Below are 11,459 nucleotides of genomic sequence, written 5' to 3' on the forward strand. Positions count from 1 at the left end.
AAGCTGAAAAATCACAGAAACTAGAAAATATTCACATTTAAGAAGCTGAAAAATCACAGAAACTAGAAAATATTCAGTTAAGAAGCTGAAAAATCACAGATACTAGAAAATATTCACAAAATAGTTGTTATTTGTTTTTTAGTAAATGTAAAACATGATATATAAACAGGTGGAGGTCGGTGGGAAAACGGACTGGGATCTGGGCGTGGCCAAGCAATCCATAAACAGGAAGGGGAAGATTGAAGTAAATCCGATTAATGGCTACTGGTTCCTCAGCCTCAGAAACAAGTGAGTTTTCATGTAATTGAATGAAAATGGTGACAACGCTGTTGTATTATTGTGTCTAAGGAACGTCAACACAAAGCTGTAGCGCCCCCTGCAGCTGTACTTCCTCAAGCCCCGCGTTCTCAACTCAAGATCAAAATGGCTGCTCTGAGACTAAAGCTGTTGTTTGTTTGTTTCTGTTCTACTGCCCCCTACTGGTGTATGTATGAAATACAGCATCATTATGCTTGTCACATGGACAAAATTAGCTAATGCTACGTTAGCTGTGGCTAAGCAAGGTGCAACGCCGTCACCAGTTCCGACTCACTTTTGATAGTTAGCAGGGGGAAAAGTATTAATTTACAGTATTTATTATTTATTTTTATATTCATAAGTGCAGTGAATTTGGTGGTAGAAAACCTGTTTTTGTTGAAGTCTTATTGATAACTGTACCTAACATTTAAATTGCTATCTTGAACTAAACGATGTAAAGATTTACTTTCTCAAAAAAAAAAGACGTTCGTTAGCAACAGAAGCTACAAATGTCTCGCTAACAGACAGTTAATGTTACACAGGAAATACAAAAGTAGAAGCTGTAAAAGGTTCGAATTTCAACAATTCTGTCATAACTAACTAACCAGATTTATCTAGCAACTAAAATGAGCACACACTGACCTGTCATTTGATGAAGAATGAGCCTTCGCGGCCTCCATGTTCGCGAACACGACGAGTTCAAAGCGAGCACAGGAAGCGACGCACCTGTAAATACAAAATAAAACAGGAAACGGTGTGAAAATAATCAGCAGTACCAGTCTTGTATAAAGGACATAAAAGTGATAAATGTGCAATTTGTTATCAGAAAATCACTTTGGTAGAAGTTAAAGTAACTTTTTTTAAATAAACTTATTTAAGTAAAAGTCTTAAAGTTTATGACATTTACTGTACTGTAAGTTTTAAAAGTACTCAACTTTTACTCAAGTATCACTTCTAAGTACTTTTATACCAGAGTGGATTTGTAATTTTATAATGTGGTCAAATGTTTCCTCACTTCTCTCCTCAGGAACAAATACGCCATTCGCACGGCGGCGTCCACAGACGTTCACCTGAACCTTCAACCTCATAAGATCGGGGTATTTGTGGACTACGATAAAGGACAGGTGCATTATGGGAGATTTATTTATTTATTTATTTATTTAAAAAAAACATATATACATATAAACTCATTTGTCCTGTGCAGGTTTCCTTCTACAACGTCGATGCTAAAATCCACATCTACACGTTCAACGACACGTTCGGCGAGAGCATCTTCCCGTTCTTCAGTCCGTGCACCAACAAGTCTGGAAAGAACGACGCGCCGCTCGTCATCACGCCGGTGAACGTGACGGAGTGAAAGAAAGAATGATCAACGCACCGCTCGTCATCACACCGGAGTAAAAACAGAACGACATTTTTTACCGTATTTTCTTACATCGCAGAACTTCAAATGTGTAGTTAGCTTAGCATAGCTTAGCATAACAGCGAGATGAGTCAGGATTTTGTTTTGTTTTCGTTCATTATCTGTCAATAAAGACAAGGTCATTTATTTTATTATTATTTTTAATCAGTTTTTCCTTTTTTGTTTTCATCAGTGAGAATAAATTAAAATTATAACATACATGTTTGTCCACTTTTCCTGTGTAAATAAGAGTATTTGTATATATATGTATATATTTCCCATTTCCTATGTGATTTGTTATGTTTTTATGCTAAGCTAAGCGGTGACTGATGTGTGAGTGGTTTTCATTTTTTCTGTTTAAAATGCAGTGAAATAATAAAGTAGAAAAAAGTACATTTACTGTACATATAAAAGGAATTTCACTCAGTGTTTCAGGGTGCGCTTAAATAGAACTAAAATTAGAAAATAATGGGAGGTTTGATCACAACAAATGTGCTTTTAGGTGATATTAAGAAAAACTGCAAGTCATACGAAACCACACAGGGTTACACAGCGACCTTAGCAATGTTTTTATGTCAAAAATGATCCGTGTAGCTTGGAAATTGTGGGCAGGGGAAGAGCTTGTTAAAGAGATTTTTGTGATTATTTTCATGGACTGGACTCACAATACACACTCGTCCAAAAAAAGTATAAAACTCAAACTGTGATTGTTTAAAAACTGTAATGGATATAAAAACGTTGACTTAGGTGAGAAAAGCCCAAAGTCCCGTGACCCGTTTAAAGCCTCAACCACGTCTCTGCGCTAAAGTATGACAACGCCGTTTGGCTCGAAAGTTTATGACCGCGTTGAAACTGTTTTTGACAGAAACAGGTGTTTGGAAGGGGGAGGGGCTTGTGCAACCAGCTGCACAAGTCAGTCCCTTGCAGTCCGTTTTAAAGGTTGATTTCACCAAAACACTAATTTGTCCTCATAGTTGATGTTTTAAAAGTTCAACATGTTAGTTCTGATATATGAAGCAACCGATAAACTGCAAAAAACGTCCCTGACATTAGCAGCAACAATCTGTGCATTCTACAAACCAACACTTCTGCTTTTATCAACCGGAGTTGTCTGAACACTGGATGACCACAAAATGCTTCTTCCAAAAATGATCCTTGGTGTGTGTGTGTGTGGGATATTCATCATATTAAAAACCACAGACTTTAAATGCACTTTGACTTTAGTGGAAATGATTCACACAGAAACACACAAAAAAAGGAAAAAAAATCATATATATATATATATATATATAAAGAGTAAAACAGAATCAGCTGAAACATTTAAATATTTTCCTCATTCATCGACACAGAAGACAAATCATTTTTTATTTCACCACAAGATTCCTCTTAGTCCTTAAAAAACATCCTTATCAAACCTTTCAGTCACATTAATTCACTGGAAACAAACAGTAAAAACAAAAACAACAAATTGTTTTATGGATATACGGTGGACGGTAACAAAAACAAAAAAAACACACACACTCTCATAATCATTCCTGACCTAAAAACAAGCTAATGCTAACCGAAGTTTAGCCAACTTAATTGTTTTCAACACTTATTTGTGTTCTTTATTATTGCCAACCTTAGCTAATGAATTAAAAACAAAACTTTGTAACAGTGAACGCTAGAAGAAGCCTGACCTGAAAACAAGCAAAGCTAATGCTGACAGCAGCTTAGCTAACCAAACTGTTTTGTTTTTGACACTTATATTCTTCATGTTTAACTTTATCTAATGAATTAAAACCAAAAACTTTGTAACAGTGAATGCTAAAAGAATCCTGACCTGAAAACAAGCTAAGCTAATGCTGACAGCAGCTTAGCTAACCAAATTGTTTTGTTTTTGACACTTATGTACTTCATGTTCAACTTTAGCTAATGAATTAAAACCGAAAACTTTGTAACAGTGAACACTAGAAGAATTCTGACCTGAAATCAAGCTAAGCTAATGCTAACAGCAGCTTAGCTAACATAATTGTTCTATTTTCTTGATTTTCCAACCTAATGATTTAAAAAAAAAAAACACCACGTAACAGTGAAAATTACAAGAACCCTGAACCAAAAACAAGCTAAGCTAATTTAAAAGCAGCTTTGGTAGCAGCGTAGCAGTCCTACTCTGTAAATTACACAGCTGAATTCTGTGCTCTGCTAAATTATTTAGCATATTTTTGAACGAGCGTAGTGTTAATTTACACGGCAGCATATTTCTATGTACATTTTCTTTTTCAAAGAGGGCGAACAGGAAGCACAAAGGCCGGTAACAACAGAGCTCCAGGTACCTGACGCTCACGCAACAGTCAGAAACAACAACAACAACAACAACAACAGAAGGATGCGCGGTGTACTCCAACGGCTGTTTTCCCTGAGTCGCCTTTGCGCTCCAGGGCAACAAAACAGTTGAGAACGTTTTTACTCAACGAGTAAAAAGCTCAAACCAAAAAGAGAAGACAGAACAACCGATTAAGTTCACTTCATATTGGACGACGACTTAAATATCGACTATTTCACGTGCTTTCATTGCAATGTGTTAGCGTTCTTTGGAAGGAAAACGTCAAAACACAGCAGATCTGGACGTGAAGTGTGCCGATTTACGGTATCCTCCTTTACGGTACGTTTAAAGTTAACTGTCGGTGTCAGTGGTTCATCTCGTTTTCATACTACATGCATAAGTAGTATTAAGTACCACCATTTTTATTAGCTGTTGCATTCGCGTCAAGTCTTCAGGGCCACCGTAGAAACCAGCCCTGGCGACATAAACAAACAAACCAACGAGGCGACGTAAAACGAGTCGAGTCATGTGGCGTCTAGAGCTTGACCATAGCATGAGGCTACAGAGAAAGACCAAAAAGTAGCTTTGGTTCAACATAAGAAGGCCGTTGAAGCTCCGCCTCCAATAAAACGTAACATATTTGACACAGATTGCGCCCATAAAAATAAAAACTTCCATTCTGCCCCTCCAAGAATCAATTATGTAAACTATGACTACGGTTCGATTGTAAATCATAATCCGCTATTTCGTGCATATTTGCATTTTTTTTGTTGTCACTGTGCATAAGCTGCTCAAACTCAGACTTTCATTTGCTGCTCGTGTCGATTCTGTCCTGCTTCATTTTTGCCTTTTCTCTTTGGAGCAGAATGTATTCGCCAAACTCCCTGACGGCGCCGCTTCCCCCGACGTTGCGACACGTGTACTTTGCGGCGTCAGTGGCCACGATCGGGGCGTCGCTCGGCACGGCACTCAAACCGGCCAGGTTCAGACAGCTGACGTCCACTTTGTCGTTACCTGAGAGAAGAAGAAGAAAAAAAGTGGGAGGAAATCAGCGATACTTGTAAAAAAGTGTAGTATCACCTCGGGGAGTGCCACAAGGCTCTACGCTGGGTTCCCTTTTTTTTGGCCCTTTGGCCAGATTATCCACTCACATTGACTCTCATGCTATGCAGACATAGCATTTGTCATTTCAACCACATGACTCCATGAATCTCACCTCCTCTGCCATTTACAGAAAAACCCCCACCTTCAACTGATTTATCAGTAATCTTTACAAGGTTTGACATGAATGTGAGAAAAGGGGATTGAGATTTTAATCTGCTTCTTACCCATGAAGGCCACTTGGTTCCACTTCAGCTTCTTACGCTCAAGGACCAGCTTCAGATCCTTCAGCGGTTCCTCGCCCACCTTCGCGACTTCGCAGCCCGCCCTCTTGGCCAGTTTGTCGACCAGCACGCTGTTCAAGAGATCCACGCTGGACGTCACCAGCACCACCTAGTGGAGCAAGGTGGAGATCAGTGTGCGAGGGTCAAAAATAAGAAGAAATTTATAAAAAAAGAAAGAAAGAAAAAAAAGAAAAAAGGTACCTCTACTTCCTCGCTCTGTAGCATCTGGATGCCGACGGTGTCTTTGGTGTTAATGGCCACCATGTCTTCTCCACTTCCCGACATCAAGACCCTTCCATCTGTTAAACAGCCCGAGATGTTGCAGAACATGAGGCGAACCACCTTACCATGGTAACCGTACCTGTGCAGACACCGTGGAAAAATTAAAAACGTGAAGCTACAAATAATGACAAGTAATGGAAGATATTCTCTGCAGGTGTCTCTCACCTGAGAACTCTCTGTTCTGCCACGGGCCAGTCGATGTCCACGTCAATGTCCACACTGAACTCCGGCTTCATCTCGTAGTAGCCGGTCACGCCGCCCTGAAGAAGAGGAAAAACAAGCGGAGACGGGAAGAAATTCACAAACAGCAGAATAAAAAGAAACAGACCGACGTGGACAGGTGCAGAGGATCGACGGAGGATCGATTGACGGTACCTGCAGGATGTTCTTATTCAAGACCAGGTCTCTGGTGGTGAAGTAGAAGGAGCCGTTCTCGCACAGCTCTCCGTCCCAGTCCTGACGCCGCGGGCGATTCGCTGGGTCCAGATTGAGTGGCTTGGTGACTTTGTTATCTAGAAGAAGGCGGGGCTTAGCAGTTACAAAGGCAGTTGTTGTTACGATGACAATTTAAGTCGTTCATTTTTTTTTTGTCTTGGGGACGTGGCAGCTACGAATTTGTCGCAAGTTTACGTACGAAGTCAATGCACAGACGCAACAAAATTGCGCCAATCGGCGTTGAGATTCTCAGAATGACGCCGTGTACTCGCCAGCGTCCAGACACTTCTGCAGAGAAGAAACCGTCGTCTTGTGTGGTTTCACAACATGGACGAGAGCCGCTTCAGGCGATACTTTAGCATGACGAGCTCCACGCGGAGCTCCAAAAGTTAACGAAGAAGCTGTGTCAGGCTCCGTACGGTTGCTGCGACGCCACACAAGACGACATCATCGTGACAAAATGCTAATCGCGACGTAGAGAAGCCCACGTGCGCCGACTCACTTCCTTCCTTCACTTCCTGCCAGCGGAAGTGGTGCCTCCGGACCACGGAGAAGACGGAGTCAAAGCCCTGCAGCGTGATCATCTCCAGCGCCTGCTGCAGGTGGTACGGATGCAGACATGGCGACGTGGCCTGGATGTTGCAGATCACGTCGACCTCTGCGGGAGGAAACAAAACAAAAGTGAGAGTGAGAACCATCATCGTTCAGCGGTGAAATAAAGATACGATGATTTCATGGTCAGTGTAATAATAATAATAATAATAATAATAATAATAATAATAATAATATAGTTACGGGCCGCTACGCCACAATCGTGACCGTCATGTTTCTACAGGAGCCCGATGTGGACTACTACTGGCACTACCGGCACTTTTCCACGACACAGTCCGGGCATGGCTGGAAGTCGAGCTGGAACCGTATGGTGGAAAAGCGACAGATGGCGAGAGCGCCGAGAGACGTCGAAGAGGTCAAAGAGCACCGACACCTGAATCTACATCTGCAAACGAAACACAGCGCTGGGAAACCGGTTCCTGACAATGGAAAAATAAAAATAAAAAGATGGAATGACTGATGGGAAACAAAGGGTTCCTGCTCAACAGGTAATTTCACATACTGTGTGATGGTAGAGATCGCGGCGTTGATTTTGTACGATATTCGTTTTACTGTCGACATTTAAGCGACCGGACATTGAAATAAAATTTTGGCGTAATAGTTTATTTGTAGTTTTGATATTTTTTGGATTTGTAGCGTTTTTTTGAGTTTGTTTGAAGCTCGTTGTGGAGACTTTGGACGTGTGAAAATAAGAAGAGCGCGAGTGCGGGAAGTTTATCCTCATTTTTTTTTAATACATACCAAAGTAAAATCAACACCACTCATTGTTTGGTTACTACACTCATATGATGGCACTGTTGACAAAGTTAAGGTTTATTTGAAAGGCGTTTTCCATGACCGGATCATCCTGGCCGTTTGCCGCTCATGCATTTGTTCACATGCTCTGTAGTTCCTCTGTAAACTGAGATACCATAAATCAACAAGGCTCCGGTCCGATTCCTCCAACAAGCTGTACACTCACAGTTGTGGGTTGAGAGGAATTAAGACCAGATAATTATGGGCGAGGCTTTAACAAACTATAGAATGCATGTTCCATGCCTCGCTCTCTCTCGGTGCACCCGACAGACCATTATATATGTATTTATATCCGCCTATAAATTGTTTTTCGAAACCCCTGCAAACATCAGATTCAAAAAGATAAAATTGGCGTGAAAAAAATTAATAAATCGCTCCCCCAAAAATCCATGAGCGTTGGACTCGGATCCCCAACGTGTTCCTTCAATCGCCCCAAACTTACACCACGAGCTACAGCTTCACGAGACATCAGGTTTAGCTCCACCCATGTCGGTGTTGGCACACAGTGAGACGTGTGAGTGACCGTTAGATCTTTGACAGTTGAACAAACTGAAGCAGAACAAACAATCACACACACTCGTTTGAACCAAGCTCCACACGGTGTCGGTAATCAAGAGTGTTTTTTTGATCTGATATTAAAAGACTGCAGCGGCTGGAAAAGACGAGGGCGCGACAGACAAGGCTGCAGACGCTCATGGACGAGCTGGAGAAGAAAGCTCAGGAGAAAGAGGAGGAGGCTCCGACCCTGGCTCGTATATGGATAAATGGTTTGTGGACAATCTGGACAACAACAATCATTGTGGAACTCTTACAGTAAAACTACAAAAAGGACTGAGAGAGATCATCCACAGAAGAAAGAGATGATCTCGGTTAGATGTGGTCCTGATATGGACACGGACAGGTTTGAGTACTCAGAGACAGAGGTATGAAAACCGGTGCAATCAAACCAGTTCACCCTGACTTGGAACCCAGACTTCCTTCTCATTGACAAAGAAGATGTATGCCACGATCTATTTACTGCTCTCACACACCCATGTGTGTACACGTTTCACATAAATAGATACACACACACACACACACACACCTGAGTGAAGTCGGACAAACTCCTGAATGGTCTCCAGTGATGACGAAGTGTCTCGGGAAACTTCGGCACTCCTGCGATGAACCTGAGCTCCGAACGATCTTGCGACCTTCTCGATCTCGTCGTGGTCCGTCGACACCCACACACTGTTAAAACAACAACAACAACAACAACACAGTTTTCCATCATATTCCTCATTGTAGTCGAGTAAGAATACACAAAATATGGCGATTTGATGAGGATTCAAAGGAACTGTATTTGCAGACACGACCTAGTTCTACTTTACGGAGTAAATGAAGAATCACGAATAACTATTATTTACATAATTGATTAAGCTGTTGATTATTTTCCCCACAATTGAGTCCAGAGAACGTAGAAAAATATTCATTATTTCTCTCCACAAACACAAAATGATTGAGTTTGAATGATTTTTATATGGAGCAAAGAAAAGCAGAAAATATTCACATTTAAGAAGCTGAAAAATCACAAACACTAGAAAATACTCACATTGAAGCACAGAAACTATAAAATATTCACATTTAAGGAGCTGAAAAATCATAAACACTATAAATTATTCACATTTAAGCACAGAAACTATAAAATATTCACATTTAAGAAGCTGAAAAATCACAAACACTAGAAAATATTCACATTTAAGAAGCTGAAAAATCACACAAACTGGTTTGAATTATTGAAATAAAAACACTCAAAATGACTTTCTTTCATAAAACTGCATAAGAAGATTCTAATGATTAATCGGAAGGTTAGAGCCTTAAACTGTTGTTTCGGCCCGCATAAATGCTTGGGCCGGTCCTGCTGCTGCCCATTATGTTAATAATGATGATGATGATGATGACGTACCTGTGGAACATGTTGCAGTCCACTGCCGCTCTCAGGACCCAGCCCAGCAGCGGCAGACCCGCTAACTTCTTGATGTTCTTCAGGGTGATGCCTTTGCTTCCTCCTCTCGCCAGAACCAGAGCAGCGACGTGTCTGTGAGCCTCGTCCCCGCGGGCGTGCAGCTTCGGCGCGGGCATGGGCTCGTCGTCATCCGCCGCGAAGAGGCTCCTCTTCCTCGCTTGCGACATCATGGCGGACTGTAACGGTTCACCGCAGACGGGGTAACGGCGACACGGCACTAGCGGCGGCGGGTGCTGCTGGTCTGAGCCGGTTCTTGTTGGCTCCGGTCGGACTGAGGAGGATGAAGTCAACGAAAGCGTTAGCTCAGTTGCGCTGTGGCGGATTTCGTCAGGACTCCAGTTTGACTGGGCTATTTTCTTCTCTTGTCCCCTGATTTATGCACCACTTCTCCTCCCGCTTCACTGTTTACTTTCTTACTGCGCTCTACCGCCACCAGCTGGTCTGGAGTGTGGAAGCAGAAAATAAAAAAAAGCTCCAGATTCTGCAAATTTAAGTGTGTTTTTTTTCTAACGAGTTTTACCAACAACAGACACGTCATTTTATTTAGTCATGTATACCTGAATTGTATTTATTTATACTGAATTAGATGGATGAATAAACTGTAGGTTACCCAGCTAGTTGGCTAACAATATACGCTACATAGTTGCTCTTAAGTCTGAATTATGTACCCTCTCCTCCAAATTAACGTAAACAAATACACGTGTTCATGTTGGAGTTTTGGTCGCGATGCTTACAAAACAAAATAGCCAATCGTACATAGCAGCTCTTCCTTTCACCTGGCCTTCAAAATAAGACACAGGAAGTAATTAAAAAGTCCGGACTTTTTTCTACTTGCCGTGTAAACGTTTTGCACCTTGACAATAAAAACAGCGTACAGTCTTAAATCTTTAATTCTACTCTTTAAATGTATGAAATAAAACAAAATACACTTTCTTATAATTTATTTTTAGTTGTCATCCCACAACGATAACATAATCATATAGCACCACTTGCTTTCACCTGGCCTTCAAAATAAACGCCACTGACTTGTATTTACTTCCTGTGTAAAGTTGAAAAATCGCTGTATATATATATATATTGCTATTAATAAATTAGCAGAGAAATTCACGTGACCTTTATTCTATATTATCTTGTCTTTATATTATCTTTGTTCTATTTTTAGATATCATTACAAATATATATGTTACAATTGGTTAATTAAAAGCAAATGGAACGTTCAGCAGCAGTTTCCACAGTGACGGGCAGACGTGAGATGTGGCACATGGTGCATGGGCGACATCTGTTGGTCAAATCGGGGAAAAATAATTAAATAGAAAAGATTTTAATAAGACTGAAAATCTTTTATAATCCCATACATGTTTCCATATATTTTTAATTAAAATAAAAAATCTTTAGATTTAGACATTGTAATCCTATGTAATTTATATTTTTATTTGTATTTAAGTAGATAGGTAAGTAGGTAAGTAGGAAGATATGTAAGTAAGTAGGTTGATGGCTAGGTAAGTATGTAGATGGGTAGGTAAGTAGGAAGATAGGTAAGTAAGTAGGTTGGTGGCTAGGTAAGTAGGTAGATGGGTAGGTAAGTAGGAAGATAGGTAAGTAAGTAGGTTGATGGGTAGGTAGATACACAATGACATTTTGTAAATGAAGGATGTGAAAATAGCTAAAGATTAGGAACAAACATCAGCACAAGTGACTTGTGTTTGGATCACAGTGGATTCTGCTGCCCCCTAGTGGTCGTAAAAAGCTTCAGAGGGACTCACCTGTAAGTGTCAAGTCTTAAGAGGAGCTGTGTTATTGTTACATAACTGAAAAACAGGTTCTGACTCCTGGAATTCTTGTCGTGGAGTCAGACAGTCGCTCTGACATTTTCTCTACATACAGCTGGACTCCATCAGTCACATTCAGAACACACACACACACACACACACACACACACACACA

The 11,459-nt window shown here is 40.8% G+C and overlaps 2 protein-coding genes across 2 annotated transcripts in view; one reads left to right on the forward strand and one right to left on the reverse strand.

Annotated features, from left to right (window-relative positions):
* The window catches only part of LOC122765909 (E3 ubiquitin-protein ligase TRIM39), a 9,344-nt gene extending 7,493 nt beyond the window's left edge, over positions 1-1,851 (forward strand). The window contains exons 13-15 of the mRNA XM_044020398.1: positions 170-288; positions 1,325-1,421; positions 1,502-1,851. Coding sequence (XP_043876333.1) covers positions 170-288; positions 1,325-1,421; positions 1,502-1,654 — 369 coding nt within the window. The 3' untranslated portion in view covers positions 1,655-1,851. The remainder of the gene's footprint in view (positions 1-169; positions 289-1,324; positions 1,422-1,501) is intronic.
* Positions 1,852-3,045: 1,194 nt separating this feature from the next.
* Positions 3,046-10,926, reverse strand: cmasa (cytidine monophosphate N-acetylneuraminic acid synthetase a). The gene is made up of 8 exons (XM_044020410.1): positions 9,456-10,926; positions 8,598-8,740; positions 6,609-6,764; positions 6,047-6,183; positions 5,837-5,931; positions 5,591-5,750; positions 5,333-5,498; positions 3,046-5,018 (listed from the first exon to the last, which is right to left on the reverse strand). The coding sequence occupies exons 1-8, from the start codon at positions 9,683-9,685 to the stop codon at positions 4,810-4,812; spliced, it is 1,296 nt and encodes a 431-aa protein (XP_043876345.1). The 5' UTR covers positions 9,686-10,926; the 3' UTR covers positions 3,046-4,809.
* Between the last annotated feature and the right edge of the window lie 533 nt (positions 10,927-11,459).

This window comes from Solea senegalensis, linkage group LG3, assembly GCF_019176455.1.
Source record: "Solea senegalensis isolate Sse05_10M linkage group LG3, IFAPA_SoseM_1, whole genome shotgun sequence".
Classification (NCBI taxonomy): Eukaryota; Metazoa; Chordata; class Actinopteri; order Pleuronectiformes; family Soleidae; genus Solea; species Solea senegalensis.

Excerpts from the sequence above, each read along its gene's own strand:
- cmasa (XM_044020410.1), bottom strand. The coding sequence starts at position 9,685 with ATGATGTCGCAAGCGAGGAAGAGGAGCCTCTTCGCGGCGGATGACGAC. Across the intron at positions 8,741-9,455 it reads GACTGCAACATGTTCCACAG|TGTGTGGGTGTCGACGGACC; the intron begins GTACGTCATCAT and ends TTGTTTTAACAG. Across the intron at positions 6,765-8,597 it reads GTTTGTCCGACTTCACTCAG|AGGTCGACGTGATCTGCAAC; the intron begins GTGTGTGTGTGT and ends TTCCTCCCGCAG.